At 41.8% G+C, this 20,027-nt stretch overlaps 1 protein-coding gene across 4 annotated transcripts in view; it reads right to left on the bottom strand.

The window, feature by feature from the left end:
* shank3a (SH3 and multiple ankyrin repeat domains 3a) overlaps nucleotides 1-20,027 on the bottom strand; it is a 174,092-nt gene that overhangs the window by 53,992 nt on the left and 100,073 nt on the right. For all 4 annotated transcript variants that reach the window (XR_006404143.1, XM_044356278.1, XM_044356276.1 and 1 more), the window contains exons 10-13: nucleotides 19,708-19,774; nucleotides 18,574-18,803; nucleotides 18,169-18,338; nucleotides 8,697-8,878 (exon numbers count right to left, since the gene is read on the bottom strand). Coding sequence is in view for 3 of the 4 variants with exons in the window: in XM_044356278.1 (XP_044212213.1) it covers nucleotides 8,697-8,878; nucleotides 18,169-18,338; nucleotides 18,574-18,803; nucleotides 19,708-19,774 (649 nt within the window). In the remaining variant the exon portion in view is untranslated. The remainder of the gene's footprint in view (nucleotides 1-8,696; nucleotides 8,879-18,168; nucleotides 18,339-18,573; nucleotides 18,804-19,707; nucleotides 19,775-20,027) is intronic.

Raw genomic sequence — 20,027 nt, 5'->3', positions numbered from 1 at the left:
TCAATCCAAACACACTCTTCCCTCAAATGTCTCCTTGCACGTTGCACTATGTTATTAGACATATTTGTTGTCACCCAGACTTTTCTAGTGGGAGGCTGATGAGGGGCAAGAGAGTATATTAAAATTGGATAGCTATATGTTTGAAGTATATTACGGTATATATATTACCTCACTTTTGTTATAGCTACACTTTCCCCATCTATGGATCATATCCAAGACGCACTAAACATTTGCCTTATTGAATATGGCTAGCTGGTGAAAAGATACATGGATTCTGTCCCATTTTGTATACCAGTCAAGGTTATCAGTTTGAATAGCCATCCCCACCATTTTTATGACTTAGTTCCACTACTTAAAATCATATTAAAGAAGCCATGTGTGCTAAATTCTTTCACATGTTGGCAGGTCAAAAGGAATTCTTTTTATGCATGCACATGAATCAATATGACAGCAAACATTTGGTAGTTACACCCCTATGTGCTCTCATACTGTAACTGCATGCATTCAAATGCATTAAACACACCTGATATGGTCTCAAAATATTGGTTGTCTAAGTGATGTGGGTTTGTGCTGAGAAGAGTAAATGTCGCAGGTATACTGAGATCCCACATGGAGTTAAGGAAGTGCAAGTAAATGAGTGGAAGACAAAGAAACAGTTACAAAGTGTTAACTGCAAAATAAATGATCAAAAAACAACATATAGGCATTCACATAATCTGCATCTCCTACTCATAAAAAAAGAAACGTATTAAGGTTTTTCCATTTACTCAGGTCGGTCCACGCACCGAGCCAACCCACGATGAAACATGTCTCCACTACAGCCTCACAGCAGGCAATAACTGTGGTGAGCCACGCTGCTGTAGTCCTGCTTACTGATGAACCCCCTTCTCCCTCTCAAACAAGCAGTGTGTTGCCAAGGGCGTGGGTTTGGTTTTAACTTTGGTAGGGACATTTTTTGTTGGACGGCTAAAATAATTGTGTATGTGTACTTTCTCTTTATGTCTCTTTTTGCTTTCATAGGCACATGTGCTCACACGCATACACGCATGAAGAGCCTGACTCTGCAAAATGTTTACTTTACTGAATATGCATTTGCTGACTTGCTTGAAACCGGACTTGTATCATAATTTCTTCTCTGATTTTTATATTTGATTTTACAGATGGACTACTTAACTATGAATCTGAGACCAAAATTAATATATCAACATATCATACACTGTCAATAAATGTTACAATAAAATAAATGTATAGAAACCTGTAGGTAATGTGCTGCTCTGTAACTCGCTGCTGTAACAAACCTCTCTTGAGATTCTGTCCCTCTTTCAGTTTGTGGATTTGGGCGACACAACTCAACTCACAACGAGAGTTTCATGACAGAGCCACAGCGATGCTCAAACCTATCTTTATATCATCTAAAAAACTTCTATTTGTATTATTTTTCATTCAACTTATGGCTATATCTTTCACAATGACATTAGAACTCACCTGAGAGGCTGCAGTTCACCTGTTTGTGTGTCTCTGTGCTGCTCAGGCTGCTGCTGACAGGATTTACATAATAAAATGATGTCTGACACAAACAGATCAGTTGGACAAACTGTGGACAATTGGTAACGTTCATATCTTAATGACTCATATAATAACTGCTCTTGATCCACTCATGGAAAAGGGGAGAAATAGCATTAACACCTAACACCTGAAATTAAACATAATATCAAATGATCTTAATTTTGTCCAGTGAAGTTGTTTTAAATTCTGTGACGTTTGGAACATTTAAACTATAAATACTAACCACTTCAGATTCTCCACCTCACTGACTCCACTACTGCTGCTGCTGCCAGGCTGCTGCTCGTCAACAATGCATAAAGCTTGAAGTTGCGGGTTGCCAGATCATCAGGTCGAGTATCCCCCATATCCTGCTCTTTCACTCTTTATCATAATAGCACATTTTTTGCCGAAAACACACAAACCTGGCAACTCTGCAGAGATTTTACCATTAACATCATGTGGACTTAAAGCAGCTAGATTGTTTGAGATCAGTAAAAACATTGGTAAGGACAATCAGCTTGATATTGGTAAGGACATGTCCCAGCTGTCCACACGCATGTGTTGCAGACTCAATGTGTGTGCTGGAGACCAGAGAGAAAGCTGTTTAACTGTTAAGTCTAGTTCTGTAGCTTTTAACTGAATCTCTGTGGTTTGAACTTTATTTTCTCTCCTTTGTTTCTGTTTATACTTTCAGATAAATTTCCTGATCGCTCTCGGCTGTATTGGAGCCCAACATTTCTTGCTTTTACTGCTTCCCATAAAAAGCTTTTAAATGACAAAATAACAGGAGTGATTGTGAAGAATTTATAGGAAATGTAATGTGTTTATGACCGAATTAGCGGAGCTTTCTTAGTTATTCTTCAATAAAAAATAGGTCTACACAACAATATCTGTAGATATTTGGAGCTATTTTCAGTTAGAAATAAATTCTAGAAGGAAAAGTACAAACAGAAACAGCCACAGTGAGATGTTTGAAGAAAAGCTGTAGACAACAGGCTTACTGCATTTTCAGTGCACCTCCATGTAATGGAAAAACACTGGCAGCATGCCAGCTCGACTTGAGTGCTCCCGGCATGGCTCGGCGCGATTACCCCCAAAACAATGGAAAAACGCCATATGTCGCACATGTACATGTATTTGTGTGTAGGTATACGAGAAAGAAAGACAAGGAGAAATAGACAGAAAGGGCAGCGAGAGAGACAGAGAGAGAGAGAGACATTTCTTCCATATGTGCCTCGGATATTAGGACAGCTGGTTGCTGAATACTTGAAGGATGATGTTTATCTAACTTGTGGGAGGCAATTACTTACACTATGCTGCACAAAGACAAACACACACAAAGGGAAGCACATAAGCAGACATACACGTACACATTTAGACACACGTGCACACATCACACATGCACACACACTTCATGCTACTACCAGACAGAAAGGCAGTCTAATTAATTCACCCTAAGCTCACTGTGGGCAGCTAACAATGATATTTAGTCTAAATTCAACACTTAACACACAGGCTCTCATCCAACCTCATTTGCAAGAAGCAGATAAAAAGAGAAAATGGAGGAATATTTCCAAAAATCAGAGAAGAAATACGAAGGTAAAAGAATATTGTTTCTCAGAACCAAATGGGTCTTTTGGAAACTCACTAAATGCATAATTTGATCATTTTTATTTCTGTCTTAAATGATATGTCAGAACTGTAATGCACTTAGCACCTGTTGCTTGGTAACAGACAGAATGCATATGCATTTTTGTCTTAACAATAGCAAGCTGTATGGTTAAAAACATAATACATTGTGCACTGAATCATGTGTATAGTCTACTGGCTCTCGTCCTTGTTCACAGCACACATGACATGCACATCAATGTACATATATGTGTAGCTATCGTTGGAGGGAATTGAATACACGAGAGGAGAAGCATATCTACAGACATTGTAGTCAACAGGAAGCTTTTTCAGTTCTATGGCAGGTGTTTAGTATTCCAACATAAATGAGTGGACCAGCTACTGCGTGCATTCCCACAGATCAAAACAGCAGTAATAGCTGCTCTCTGAGCCTGTGGGAAGCTAGACATGCAATAATACATTAAAACCTAGCATACAGTATGTGTGTGTTTGTGTCGCTATAGCTGGTCCAGGTATCCTCCACTGCCCATAGCAGTGTTAATATTCTGCACACACTGGATGCGGCCAAACCCCATTAATCATGTTTGTGAATGTCTAATCTCAACGTTACTTGCGCTGCTTTCATTTTCATGGCTGTCTGCAAGATTTATAATGGCGTTTGGAGACGGTGCATGTGGTATGTGTGGGTATGAGTTTGTGTGTGTGTGAGATGTAATACACTGTTACGGAAGCATGCTCTTAAATGTGTCACCTTGTTGAGGAGAAGAATGTCTTGAACGTGCAGTTAATGCTCCCGGGTGGGGGGGGGGGGGGGACCAGCATGTTGATACACACATCTGTTCCTTTAAATGTGTTTTTGTGGTCTTGAGTTTGTGCGTGTGTGTGTTTATGTGTGTGTGTGTGAGTGAGTGGGTGTGTGTGCATAGACAACTGTGCAGAAAGCTTGACCAGGTTAGGGTGGCATGTGTCCCTGTTTGTTACCATGGTGACAGTAAGTGGCCTTTCAAGAGATGTCCATCCGGATGATGAGATCAGATTACATCAATGAAGGGAAAGAGCAGAAACAAACACAGGGGTGAGCAGGGGAATGGGTATAGAGAGAGGATGCAAGAGGGTGGGGTATGTGCCCGGGGGATCTGTTAATGGAGTGTACCAGAGGGATCATCAAACACACACACACACACACACATACACAGCTGGAAGCATTATCAGAAACACATGTGCACGTCCGCACAAACACACGAAGGCAGGCACACACACACACACACACACACACACACACACACACACACACACACACACATACAGACTAACCACAAAATCTGATAATCTTAGAGGCACCTATTTCTTTGATCTGCCATCAAGGACAGAAGCACACACACACACACACACACAGACACACACACAAACACACACATATACACAATCAAATACATAACATAACCACCCCATGATACCAAGTGCTAGTTTTGTGGTCCAGTGGCAGTCAGTGAGTGAGGAAGGACAAACAGATCTCATTACCTCAGACTAACAGTCTGCTCGGAGAGCTGGATGTGGATGACCCTGCTAAATGGTGAACAGGGTGTCTAGAGACATTGATCTCAGACAGCGGACCAATGGACTGACAATCACTGAGTGAAGCCGGGGAGTTTTTCCAAGCAGGTCTTCATAATAGAGGAGAAACTAGTTGGAAAAACATGTGCTTGTGGGCTCCAGCATTTGATTCAGTCAATGTAACTAGGCACACATTTAATGCTAATCTACTGTTGTACATAGGGTCTATACTGTATATGCATCTATCAGTGCTAGCCTAAGTGAATATGAAGGATGAAAAAGTGGAATTATGTTCCTTTCTTGACAACCATAAAAATTATCTACTCTTACAGGTTATCTCATTCTCAGAGATTCTTTTTTTCCTAAATCGACGTTACTGATCAACATTTTGAATTTGAAAATAATCTTGAAGATTTTCAGTCATCTTCGTCGCTGGATATAGTATTAAGATCTACTGCTGCTACATGAAACACTAGCCCAAGACATCCACATGATTTATTTGTGATAGCAGAACTGTAAATAAATCTTGTTTTTTAAAATAATTTACATTTTTAATCACTTTGTCATCCTTCTCTCAAAATAAAAAAAGCGTTTATTTTACCTTCTTCTCCTTCATCACCATCATCACCGTCATCATCATCATCATCATCATCATGAATGTCATTAGAATCATCGTCATCATCCTCATTCCACATGGTGTCAGCTATAAGGCATCACATGAATTGATACATAACTGATAAAATAAAATGTAGATTTTTTTCAATGATCAAACCTAAATGTATATATACAGTAAAGTTACAAAGACAATCCCAATAATCATACACTACTGTATGTTACTGTATGGATTACAGATATCTCTGCTAACTTTTAGGAAGAATCTCTACACTTTTGGACTTTTCTTTTTGGGTTATTGCACACTGCCAGAAACTTGCCGTGCTGTGGGAAAAAAATAAGCAACTCAAGAAGACCCTTCAGTTCACCTAAAATGACTTCAAAATGAAGCTGGTTAAACTGCTTACCCTCATTACATTTTGAAACTTTCTCCACTAAAATTGTGATGAATATTTTGCAGTGGGCAATAACCAATTAATAATCACAATATCAAGGTTTTCATGTCAGGATAACTGCCCAAGCTAAGCTTAAGTGACATACTATGGTCTAAAAGAAACTGGTTCAGCTGTGGGTTTAATGTAAAACAAATGGCTATGGGAAATGTTGCTGTATTTACCATCTGAGTCCAGATAGTCTTCCGTCACTAGTTAGTGTAGAAAAACAAGAAATCATGATATTGTGCAACTCTAAAGTTATCTAAAATCTTACATTCAACACAGCTTTATCTACAAAAAGACATGACCAGGAACGCACTACAGTCTACTGCTGAGAACTACAGTATGTCCCCTATTAGAAAAAAATCAATGGTCTTCATTAAATCACACAGTGTGACATATCTTACCCTGTAGTGCATATTCAATGCCTCAACAGGCCACCAATCTGTCCTTCTAACAGGAGAGCTAATAGACAGTTACGCTAATGCTCACATACAGTATATAAGCATGGATGCTAATATACGTCACACACATAAACTCACTCAAAAACACAGACACATTAATTAGTGAGATTTACCCAGTCTGATCTCATCGTAAAGATGCTCCTCTGGTATGTCTGGTGATTAACAAGAGTGTGAGGACATTAACAGGAAGACAGAGATGAGTGCATGAGTGACCGTGTGTATGTGTGTTTGGGGGGTTAGGCGGGGTAATTATCTAACTATAAATTAACCATCAGCATGTTTGTAATCCAAATTAGTATCAGCATTAGCTTGCTATGCACGCAAACTAGCCTTGACTTGAGGCTAATCAGAATCCCTGAGGGTGTAGACGGTTTTCATTTGTTTGTCACCTTAATCAGGACGAAGAGACCGGAAAAGATAAAACAATAAATCCTCCTCTTTTCCCCTCTCTTCTACTGGCCTTACCTCCTCTTGTCCTCCATTGCAAATGAGCCCTATTACTATTAGCAACTCATCCATTTATGAATGCAGATTAGATGGAATGCATTATGTATCACACCAAGGGTCATCCATCCCTAAAGGAAGTGGCTTCCTCAGCCTGGACTCTGTGCGCCAGGAGGGCTGGTCATTCCCTGCTAGGACTGCATCAAATCCACTGAACAGAATTTGGTTACCAAAACAAACCTTTCACGTAAACCCCAAACTACTTGGGCTTTAAACTGTTCAACAACCAGTTGACAATAATGATGTATTTCTCAGTTTATATCCCAAGATCACAGAAGCATAGTGAATGCCACACAGTAATGGTTATGATGGTCAGTGTTGCATAACAAAGCCAGATGGTTTACTTGGCTGGGCCATGGTGCTGGCAGCCATGTGACTGTAAGCTTGTTTCCTGCATGGCCAACATGAAAGAACGGCAAAACACCGTGTGTTCACATTAGTGGCAGGTTTATGGATTCAGCTGCACTGACAGAAAAGCCACTGACAGCAGATCCATTCAGTAGATGGAGGCATTCTGGCTCCTGTTGAGTCATCACATTTCCAGTAACATTTGTGTCAACATCAGTATGTATCACAGTTTCAGACAATGCCATATCATTGGGTTTTGTTCAGCAAAAAACATGAGTCGGAACTGTTTATCATCTTTTTTTTAGTAATACCAGTGCAACCAGTTGCCATAAAACAGACACACTACCATAAAGAAGAGATACCAGAGCATACAGGAGGAGGTCCATTGGTAAAGGTTTGTAGTGTCAGAGAAGCTGGGAGACAAAGGACACAAAACATCAAGGAAAGGGCGGTAATACTTCCCCATGTACCCAGGCAGAGAGAGAAAGATTTTGTCAATGGATTGAGACTAGTGTTTATGTGTTGTATGCAACTGAATGTTTCAGAGAAATGAGGAGAGAGGGAGATAAGAGAGCGTGTGTGAGAGTGTGTTGTGGCTGTTTGCACAAAATCCAAATTGAAATTCCAAATTGACCCTTAATCTGTACTTCCTGTGCCTCTGTAGATCTGAAAGGAACATGAGTGATCTCAGCATGAGTGTGGCCGCTCTCTCTCTGGCCTTTCTGAGGACATGAGGGAACTGTTTCCATTAAGCTAATGTGGGTTTGATCCATGGTGATGTATGTGAAGTGGCAGGATGTAGGGTGTGGGGTCAATGTGGAGCTGGGTGTCTGTGGACAGGTGATAAGAGGAGTTGTTGTACGTTCAGGGGGAAGCACTTTCACAGAGGAAGAAGGACAGTGTGTGTGTATGCATACCAACAACCAAAAGCACACGGGACCTGTTTGAATTTGCATGCCCTCTCCTTGAAGTTATCATAGATTTATACTGAGATTGTACACATATCTCGAGTGGATTCAAACAGGGCCAAGAACTAATTGCTACACTGTCGGTGTAAGGTTGACACACTGAGGTGTATGGGAGAGACACAGGGTGAGAAGAATATTATGGAGTTTACCTTCTATGTCATTACAGTCATAGTCTGGAGTGAAGCATGGATGGAGACAAAAGCACACACACAAACACATAAAAGCGAAGCCTCTGTGTAAAGCAGAAAACAGCACATTTACAAAGTGAATGAAATGATAATTCACAATGTCAAGCTCAAAATGATGCTGAAATGACTTTCAGGTTTAGAAATTACATAACTGCTTTGCAGCCAATAATGTAGTGAAGTAATGGGGTGCTTTGTACCTATGAGAGCATAGGAATGTCTGCTTTTTTATTCTGCAACTAACCCAACTCTGACAGTCATGCAAGCCACATGTAGCCATGGACTTCACTCCATGGAGATCCTAAGCATCACTAGAGGTGATGGTAGAGAGTTGCTGACATGCTATGAGATACAGCACATTAAAAGAGGTAGTGTCAAGTAGTAGTGGTTAAAGTAGTAGGTTAAATGAGGCAATAAAAGCTGTGGTAACACACATAATAGTTGACAACCTACCTTTTACCCTCTCTCCACGGTTGAGTTGGATTTCTCCCTCCCCCTGTGGCGTGTAGGGCTTGACTACGATGAAGGTACGTCCTGGGACAGCACTGTAGAGTTTACGTTTGGGCCCGCGGGGGCCCGTCAGCGCTGGAGGGGTGTGATGAGGGGGGCTTGGGTCTCGCTGCACTGAGCCGGGGCTGTAAACAAACACATAGGTTACTGTGGTGATTCCAGGGAGCTGGTAACTGAAGCCCGTGGTTACCGACATGGTCGTCAGTGGGACAGCAACCTGGTGACACCCCCTGGTTGTTACGGCAGCCAGGGAGAGATTCATAAACAAGTCCCAGTGCCTGCCGATCAACAGTCAATAGTCAGTGTTCCATGGGAGAGTCATGAGAGGAGAGAGTACACTCCTCCCAGCCACTCTCTCCCCCTCCTCCTCTTCTTATTCCCTCTCTTCCTTCCTTAACAGCACAGACGATATCCTTCTGGCTCCCTTTCCCCCTCTCCTTCTATCTCTCCCCTCTCCCCCGCATCCTAACCAAGGTAAAAGCAAAAATGTTTAACCGTAAGAGGGACTGCACTGTTTCCTTCTCTGTGTGGGTCTGTCAGATCCGTCTGGAAGCCCCCCTTAGTCAAACACATCCTGAGTTGGGGCTCCAGCAGAAGCCCCCTCCAGAGAGGCAGAGAGATCCCCTGTGTGTCCCCAGTTCCAGCTGCTCCAGGCTGGGCTACAGATCCTGCCACGTCCTTGGGTCCTGGTTCTCCTGCCGTGGAGGAGAGAGGCTGGGTCTGCTCCCCGACTCCAGCTCCCTCTCCCGGGAGTCCCACCGTGTCTGCCTTCCCTCTCCCCTCCACCCCTCACACACACATGCTCGCTCACACACACTCACACACACTCTGGCAATGCTGCTGCTACTGCTGCGCTCCGTGGCTCCCCTCCCCTTTGACGGCTCGCTCACACTCACACTCCACGAGCCTTCTATGTGCATTCTAGCCGTGCGCACAGGCACATACACAGGCAGCCCCCTCCACTCCTGCTAACATTGCACCTCCGCTAGCATGGCATACGCCACCACCAGCATGTTGCGAACACATTGCTGACACACACATACACACACTAGTCCCATAGCACGATTGATCTCCTCCTGCCTGTCTGCCTGCAAGCGTGCATGCGCCATGGCTCCCTGAGGCAAGCTGTGAGAGTATGTGTATGTGTCCGTGTGTGTGTCAGTGAGTGTGTGTGATTGTGTGCAGTGGGGCGGGGGGCAAAAAGCTTCAGCCCATTTGGTTTAATTGTCGCTCCTCCCTCTTTCCCTTTGCCTTGAATCCCCTCCTTCCCTCTCTCTCTCATTCTCTCGCCTCCATTTCACCCTCTCATCTCTCTCCTCCTCAACATTTCTTCGCATTGCATCTTCACTCTCTCTATCTCCTCCTCTCTCTCCCTGGCGGTGAATTCTAATACAGCAGCAGTGGAGCTCCGCCTAGTCTTCATTCATCACTACTTTGCCACTACTGTGTAAGTTCAACATCATTCTGCCGCATGTGTTGTCAAACCTTTCTCTCAAGCTCTTTTTGACATAGCCACATAGAAACACAAATACATTAAAAATTCAAATACAGCTGACACAAATTTTTTTAATCACATATATATATCTAATAAAATCTAATGTTTGCCTTCATGGGGATTTGATTGTGTGTTTGTGCGTGTTACAGATATAGACAAATTGACTGTTCTTTCACGATAGCAAGTGACTTGATTATGAGAACTTCGATTCTATTCTCTGCAACATTTCCTTGAAATACTAGAAACCTCTAAACCCCTTCATCCCTGTCTATCTACCTTTCAACCTCTTAGTCTCTTGCCATCCCTCTTCTTGCACGTTGTGTCACTTTATAGCTTTCATTCTTTCATTCACCTAATTCCAGCCTCATGTGCCTTTTCCCCTTCTTTCTCCATCCTTCTGTCTACCCCTTCCCTCATTTCAAGCCTTGCTTGTCTCTTTCTCCCCCCAAATCTTTATTGCTTTTCTTGCTTTCCCCATCTCACCCGGCCTCTCTTTCTCTGTCCCCCTCTCCATCGAAACAACGGCTTGCTGACGGCTTTCCAATTACCGCAGGGACTGAGGGGCTGGGATGGCTGCCGCATGTTAATGTCTGAGCCCCGGCACTGAACATCAGCAGCACACAGAGCAGAAGGGAGGGGAGGGATGGAGAAGCAGGAAGATGAAGCAATGTCAAAGTGACACAGATAACCAAAAAATTAGATCCCTTAAAAGATATCTATTAAAATGACTCAAATCTGCCCCCTCCACTCATACACCTCCACCACATCATACACTTACTGTGAGGTTATGTACACTGCCTGACCCCAGCAGCTTCCTGCAGTTGAGCTAATGACGGTCAGGTTGACACATGTTATCCACAGTATGTGTCAGACAGAGAGGAGGGGGTGGAACTGGTTTCTGCTCTCTTCTTCTCTTTAATGGCCTGTTTGTGTTTCACAGGATGAGCCTTGAGATTTAACTGCTATATTATGTCATATCCTCTCTGGCTGTAATACAGTCTAACAGCATCAGAAGGATTTGTACAGTCACTTTGAAATTTGACCAAGTGAGAGCAAAAAGAAGACTTTTTTTTGTTGTTATAGTGATCTGGAAGCTTTTAAAAAAAACTGTTCAAGGATTTCTACTTTATTTCCCATCTGCATTCAAGAGGAACTTGAGTTCTATGTCTTAATATTTATAATGCAACTTCACGTCTGTTCGTGTACAACTGATGTAAAATAGTATTCTATCTAGATCTATACCAGTAAGTAGTAGTGTACCAAATGATGTAGACATCTGATACTTGGTGTTTTAAACATGTTATTTGCTCCAGGAATCTAGTACGATGACGTAATTCACTGTATTCATATGCAAAATTGTGCTCCATTCAACACAACAGCTTTTTGTTTCGTTGTATCTTTTTCTCTATCCCTCTCTTTCACTGTACCTCATTAAGAGTAGCTTCTACAAGATACAGATGTAGGATCCATTACACGCACACACACGAGTGCACACATACACACACATATACACAAAGTTCTAATGCAGTCTATTACAAAAGCTCCATCGTTTCCTAGGACACCAGCCCTGCCTGTGTAACGATGGCAACTGTCAATAAGGAGAAAGAAAATATAGCCAACAAATGCACTAATAAGTCAATAATATGAACTTGAATCTCTATAACACTCAATTTGTAAAACATCATTTGACTTAAAATACACAGATTGTTTCGATTGACAATTTTCTATCTCTATTCTAATCATACACAAGTGACCTCAAAAAAACGGTGCACTGCAGTCATTGAATGTGGTAGTAGTAATTCAGCTTACACCAATCAAAATGACCTTGACTGCCAGTATTGTTTTATTCTTCACACAAATAAAGGGATATCAAAGAAAATATAAACCAAATTTAAAATTGATTCTAATCAGTATTTGTGAAAATTCCAACTTGTGTGAAGAATTGGTAAAGTGCCTATAAATGGTGTCTTGTTCCTATATATATATGTATACAGAGATAAACTTTGTAAGTGCATTTTGTTCAGATTCAAGAACAAATATTTTTATCTTATTTATTATTTGCCATTTACCTCTCTATCTGTGTTTTCAAGATTTGACCAGATTTGAGATTATTCCAGATAAGTGGGTCTTATCAGAATCTATCAGATGCTTGATTAGGATCAATGAACCCACTAAAGACAAGTTAACATTTGAACAGCTCAATAATGAGTCTAGCTGCCTCAGTTTGGATGTCAAAATCTATGACCTGCCTGCATAACTCTGAAGTTGCAACTGCAAATGCCATTAAATGGCATTCACAGAGATGCTATCAAACTAAGCAGATTCAGAGTAGCATTTTCTCACATGACTGACTTGCCTTCTCAGGTAAATGGCTCCTCAAATAGCCCAGTTCTCTAAGGTGAGATGAGCCCATTATAAACATAGTCATAATCAGCATCACGCTTTGCATCCTAATGATCACCAGTCTGCCCTTGCTTTGTTACACTTGAATGAATATGTGCTCTCTCATTTTTTCTTGCCCAACGTGGGAGTGTATGTGGCAATCAAGGAGGAAGGAGGAATGTGGACTCTGCTCATTGAACAGAACATATTAAGCTTGTGAACAGCAAATCTGTTTGTACATAGACAACATACTGTATGCTTTGCAGAAATGTATCATTAAAGGAAATTAGTAGAAAAGGTCAATTGGTGTGATCAACACACAACTCTAAACTCCACCTCAACAGAGAAAGAGAAGGAGGATAAACAAACCACTTAACCCATACTAGCAACACTTAAATGCTTTGCCATCCTCCTCAAAATGCTATTCACCTATACATTACCTCTACACTAATATAGTGTAACATGTTCCTGATTTACTATCAAAACAACAGGTTGCTGATGGCTTGTGTCTGTTTACAGCAGTCCAACCTTCCAGATTTGAAGGAGTTCAAGGTTTTATCCACATAGCTTAGAAAATGCAAGCTCTTGGGCTGTTTTGGAGGTGAAGTGTATTTCATCATATGGTGTAAAGGAAGGGTTCTCTGCTAAGCTTCTTCATGACTGAACTGAAGTCTCATGTCTTAGATAGCATATGAACTGCTTGTGTTTATGGTAGCAGGGACAATGTCTATAGATTGTTGAAAAGGCGTCTGGAGAGGGTCTGGTTCCAAAAGGCTCTAAGCACTTATAAAGGCTTATATCAATGTCCCTCAGGGTGTATTTTAGGGTGTGTGGTGGGAATATGGGGAGCCAGGGCCTTGCTCTGAGCCATCTGGTCTTTGCATACAGCTATAAGCGAGCAATAAGCAATCCACTCTCAACCTCAAATAAAGGAGTATAAGTATATTATGGTCTTGTTCATGAGTGAAGGAAAGATATAGTGTAAGATTGACATGTGTATCGATGAAGCCTGCAGTGATGTAGGTGATGGACTGGACTTTCATAGTGAAGAGGAAGCTGAGCCTTAAGGTGAGGCTCTCAGTTGATCTATGGTTCAAAGTCTTACTTATGGTCAGGAACTCTGGTAACTCAGGAATGAGATCATGAATACATGAAGCTGGAAGGGTATTTAGGCTCACCCTCAGGGACAGGGTGAGAGGCTTAGATATGCAGATGGAGCTTGGAGGAAAACCTGGTGGAATACCTCCCTGTGGAGGTACTCCGGGGCACATACAACTGGAGGAGACCCCAGGGTAGAGCCAGAACGCACTGCAGGGATTACATATCCAATCTGGCCTGGGAACGCCGCGGGATCCCCCAGGAAGAGCTGGAGGATGTGGCTGGCCAGAACAACATCAAGGTTATTTTGCTTATCCTACTGCTACCACAACCCAGACTGGAATGAGTGGCAGAAGATGCTAAAGAGTAGTTAAAGGTGCACTAAGAAGTTTTGATGTAAACAATTAAAAGTTATGTTTACACTGAGTGTTACTCACCAAAATGCATTGTGTGTATCAATAAGGTCTAATAAACATGTTGAATGCATTTCCTTCATAGTATTTTAAATCCTGCATTTTTTACATCCATGTTTACTAGCTTGCAGTCTTTGTTTTCACTGTCTTTTGCTGGCACATTGCTGTGTTTCGTGGTGCATTATAGCCACCTGTGTATCATGTCCCCAGCAAGCACATTCGTGCATGGCCTTAAGCCCACAAGACAAACAAAACTGTGACCCACTCATAAACAAACTGCTCTGTAGCGCTACTAAAGGTCAGAAACTCCACAGGGTTCCTTTAAGGTACCTGAGGTAATGGCATGTTAAGTTTCTATGCCTGCAATTACTGGTCACCACATTTGGACTGCTATTTGTAAATCACATCCACAATATCTGATGCACTCCGACTCTCACTAACACTTAAAATCAGAGGCACATATGGCTTTTGAGAGGCTTTATAGTGCACAACATGACCATATTCTTGATTTATTGTGTGTGGCCAGGCTAGTGTAGACAGCAGCAGTGTTTCAAACAAAGACCGAGGATAAAAAGCCCAACAGATTACTGTTAGCTTATGAGATTTGCCCTCTGATACGAATTATGATGCACACAGATCAATACTTATTCCCTTGTATACTGCTTTGATGTAAAATCTCCACAGGTGAAGCAGAATAAACTCAACCCTCCGTCTCCTCCTCCTCTTCCTCCCTATTCCTGTCCTCCTTTCTTCCCTGTGTACCTCAGCCCTTTGGCTGTGTTAAGACGCCATGGATAATCTACACACCAACAGCTACTGGTATGACTAATGCAGAGAAAGAGAGAGGTAAAAAAGAGGTGAGGAGAACATCAATAAGTGAACAAAGAAATGAAAGGTGAGGGGAGCAGGACAACCATCTGCTGGGCTTGTTGCTATTATAAATCACATGAGAGGTCAGGATCACATTCAGCACAGCAGCAGACAGTGACACGGTATCTTGCTCAATGACACTTTAGTAAAGCCAATGTGACACAGGGGCTTTAAGGCTTTTCAGCTGAGGGACATTCCCTCTAGTCACCACAACAATCTGCTCTTCAGGTAATGGTGTGTGACTGAATCTACATCTGAAATGTATCCAGTGTGTCCAAAACTCCCACGCAATTCAGATAAAGTGTAGTAAAAGCTTATCCTGACATCCAACACTTTGTTCAACCAATAGCCTGGGTGGGGATTTAACAGAACCTGTGCTGGCGATGCTTTAACGAACTCTCAAAAAGACCTTACAGATCCCTCTCTTACCCAAACCCAATTGTTTATACCTCATAAATACCAGAAAAAACACAGTGCACCATGAAAATTGCAATTAAAGTTGAAAATGTCAACTCTGTGCTTTTTTTCTCTTCTGTTGTAGGAAAACCGAAAGAGTGACACACACTAGAAATGGAAAAGATAGAAGCTGGCATCTTCGGCTCAGTCACAGAGCTTCTACGAACTGTATCTGGCAGCTTGAGAGCTTTTCTCCCAAAGCAAGACTGATAACTAGGTCATAAGTTGTACAGCTTAATATCACTTGATGACAAATTATCTCTTTATATTAACAGCACATTTAACGTCTTATGACACAGGTACATTTGCTTAGTTCTAAATAAAATGCTGCCAAATTATCTCATTATCATTTTATTTTACTGCCAACTGCGTCAGCTGAGGTGAATATTATACTAACCCTTCTATGCTTCAGTCTGCCTTCATGTGGATGTTTGTTAGTCTTTCTTGAACTAGTCTTAATATCTGACCTATCTGTACCTTCTCTAGTGTCACATCCAAACTTTCTGCTGAAGCCTGGCCAAGCTATTGAACCCTGGCAGCACTGCACACGTCCAAGGAGGAAGTGATAGTGAGTTCCACAGGAACTTGCTGGAGTCTGCCGTTGGGCGGGCTGTTGACCAGCCAAGCTAATTTCACACTCCCCTGGTACCCATAATGCCTTGAGAGTTACCCTGGGCATAAACAGAAGGTCAGAGAGAGGAACAGAGAGAGGGAGGGAGAAATATTAGAGAGAAAATATTCAAGGACAGCATCAGTCTCACTTGGGTGCGAGTTCTGGCCATGGAGACCAGCTGCTCGTTTTGGGCTTTTTATACATTCCCTTCACTTTAATACTTGGTGTAAGGGTAATGCACACTGAAGAACAAGGTCTCAACTCCCTGTGTACAGAAGGCCATATAGGCCAGGACACAGCGGACATACTAAACCTGCTATTCTTCTTTTTCTTTTTCACTTCTATCTTTCTTCCTTCCTTTGTGCTCTGTCTAATCGACCTTGTACAAAATGAGCACAGTGACAGAGCAAAAGACGTGTATCGTCAGTGAACCTTAATGCCAACATAATGCCAGATGTAGCAGAGGCAGATGCAGTTAATTTGTTAGCATTATGGGGCATAATGTGAAAAAGAGGGAGGTGGTAAAACACACTGCAGTGAGGATTTATTAATGAACAAAATTCACTTTGTATAATTCAATTTAAGATTGAGAAACACTTTAATGCCCATACACTCCAGTGCTTTACTTTATATGCTGTGTGATGTGCGCATACTAGGTGATTTAATAAAGGATGTCGACTGCTCTCAGGCTGCAAACCATAGATTAACCGCACCGTGTATACGTGTTTATGTGTATGTGCATGAATGACAGAATGAGAGGTAAAAGGAGAGAGAGAGAGAGAGAGAGAGTGAGTCTTTGATGGATGGAGTAAAGTGACAGGAGAGTATTAGAGGGAGAGGGGAGTACGGCTGGAGCTGTGTCTGTAATGCAATTCCCCTGTCAGACATCAGACTGTTTCACACACAAACACAAACACACACATACACACAGTGTGTGGCATCCAGGAATCACATTAGGTGTGAGCAGTACTGTATGTAAGCAATCTGGCTCTGACATACGATCATAATAAAAAGCTTAACAAACCAAGTGTCAGTAAACCACTTCAGCCTATCGCTTCAAGATGCGATCAGTGCCCTAGTTTACTGTGCAGTTTGTCTAATGGTTCAGTGTACAAGGGAGGAGATTTGTTCCAGCACCCAGCAGCACAACTACATCTGTCGATTTATGTATCAATCGAGTGACAAGATGTTTTGAACTGAGTCCCGTCCAATGACATTACTCAAAGCTCTAATTTCAGATTGTGTCCTCTGTCTATCAATCTCTCTCACACACAAACCGACATACACACACCCTCACAGCTTGGCAGTCTTCAATTGGTCCCCATGGTGATCATTATTAGCCCCTTTCCATCTGTCTATCGCTGAACTGTGCAAGCACCCATGCATATACTCGTGTGCACGTGGCTATACATGCACATTCACACATATGAACACAGAGACAGAAACACACACACACACACCTCCACATATTTGTATGTTATAAGCCCTCTGTCCTCCCAGCAGGACAAGTGATGCATTTAGCCCACCTTGTTACAGACTGTACATGGATCATACACCAAAATGCCACTCATCATTGCCTCTGATAGGAGCACAGGCCACACAAGAGCTACATCAGATGCAACTATAACAGACCTCACACTGAGCAATGTTTTATTCTGCCACTATAAATCTGATACCAATTTTTAACATACATTTTCAGATTCATTTCCTAGTTCATGCTTTACGTATATGGCTTTTCTGGGCAGGTTACACGTATAGTTTGGACAGGAAAACAACTTTCATATGTGCCTGGGATTGATGTATGAATGAATAAAGATTCTGCACTGATTGATGTTATGTCATCTTTATCACCAGCAGCAGACGGTTGCAGAGAGAATAAGATGCAAATGCTGCCTGGTGACTAACAAGTGATTCAAACACATCACATGGGGCTTTTTGCTTTTTGAAAGTGTGAGACATGAATGTAGTTTATTAGGAGCCGGAAGAAAGAGGTTTGCTTGTTTCATACCCAGTGTTTCAGTTGAGTCATTGCTAGGACACTAAAATAACATATAAAATTCAGTTAGAGTGAAAGCAAACGTAACAGACCTGAGTCTTCCACGAGGGCCGTATCCATGAGGGTAGCCATGGCTGTGGGACCTTCTGGGGACCGGCTTGTCCTCTTCATGCATGTGATGTAGTGAAGGTGAGCGGGAATGAGAGGATCTGGAGCTGCCGGTACTCTGGAGACTGCTGTCAGGGATCTCTCCATGACGGCTCTGGGAGAAGAGATGTGTATCATATGCATTTGTAAAACATTACAATTGTCTTGTGTGACATGTAAGTCACAAAGGGATTATGGCAATAAAATGATGTCATTCTCATTTATTCCTTATCTGGTCTTCTCAACTTTCAATTTTATGCTAAAAATGTGCACACAGGTGATTTCATCTCTTTGTTTCTTTGTCAAACAAACACACTTGCATGTCTCCAGCCTCAGTAGCTCCATCTTACCTCTCCAAAGCTGCTGTGCTGCTGCCCAAGAGCTGGCAGACTGCGCAGTGAGGGGACAGGGGAGTGACCCTGACGGCCGCGCATTTCTCGGGGGCTCGGACTGTGGATGTGATCATGGTCCCCGTTCAGGTTGTTGTCACTCGCAGAGCGGAGCAAGGAACGTGGCGAGGGATGAGGGCCAGGGATCATACGTCGACGGTTGGTGTAGGAGGGGGTCTCCCTGAAAGGCACTGACAGGAGAAAGAGACACATGTAGGCTCAGAGCACTTCTTTACACAGTCACCATATGATATGAAGTCGCTGAAGCAAGAACAATGAACTGAATGTTGAAATGGGGAAATAACTGAAACTCTACACATCTCAAGGTCATTCAAATTTGTTTAAAGCTTAACTGTTACAAGTTTGCTAATTTGACAATAAGGTGTGATTCAGTTTCATTTGCAATGTATTTGCATAACACCCAACACATAAACTATAAAACTATAAGCAAACTATTAAACAAGGAATAAATGATACAGTGGATCTGGAACTGCAGCAATGGATCAGTGATCATAATTTAATATTGGTATGACACATCACTAAGGAACCAATGACAGTATAGCAAAAGCTGTTTAGAATCTTTTTTGGTTTTACTAGATTTTTATTGTATTTTCATCATACTTGATAAAAAATATGTGTCTGTTCACACATACTGTACATTACCAGAACATTTACTGGGTAAAGCTTATAGCATAATGAGACAGAGGTAAAAATGATAATTTAGAAAGAATGAACCACCAGATTTTAGTCTGATTATTGTTAAAATATATAAAGTTTTTGAGTAACAGTTTTCAACAATGTGAAGAACAGGTTACTGCATCCTGTCCACACTAGATGGCAGAGTTTTCCTGTATGTTCATATCACAGAGAAACTGCTCAACTCAGCTGGGATACAATAAGCCCCTGAAACATTTCCATCTCCTTTCCTTCATTTCCCCTACCCTTGTATTCAATCTGTTATCATTTCCTTGAACATCTACACTATCCACGGCCCAACCATCCCTCAATCTGATGTCTCCCTGACAAAACATTCACATTTAAACATATAAGATGCTGACGGGGCCTGGTGATATACTACCACTGCTGTCAACTTACCAACATCTGATGCTTTGTGGACCTTTATGATTTCAGCCAGATCAAAGTTTCCTGCTATAATAGCCACCTGGAATAAGGGGAATAGAGAGAGGCATGGGGAAGGGAAAAGAGGCAAACACATGATTGATGGAAAGTGGATACAAGCAAAATTTTGTTGAAAAAGAGAAAAAAATATCAGAAAAATAAATAACTATAAATACATCCCAGTTTACCACTTCTCTCACTGTCTCACTCAATTTACAGATTTAATTCTTTATGGTAGCAGATGTGTAAAATCTGTATGTGTGGTAATGTTCTGGGCTATGTGTGGACTAGCCTGC

This window comes from Thunnus albacares, chromosome 7 (assembly GCF_914725855.1).
Source record: "Thunnus albacares chromosome 7, fThuAlb1.1, whole genome shotgun sequence".
In the NCBI taxonomy this organism is placed as follows: Eukaryota; Metazoa; Chordata; class Actinopteri; order Scombriformes; family Scombridae; genus Thunnus; species Thunnus albacares.
Note: the sequence above shows the minus strand (reverse complement) of the source record. Positions and strands in the feature narration are given on the sequence as shown.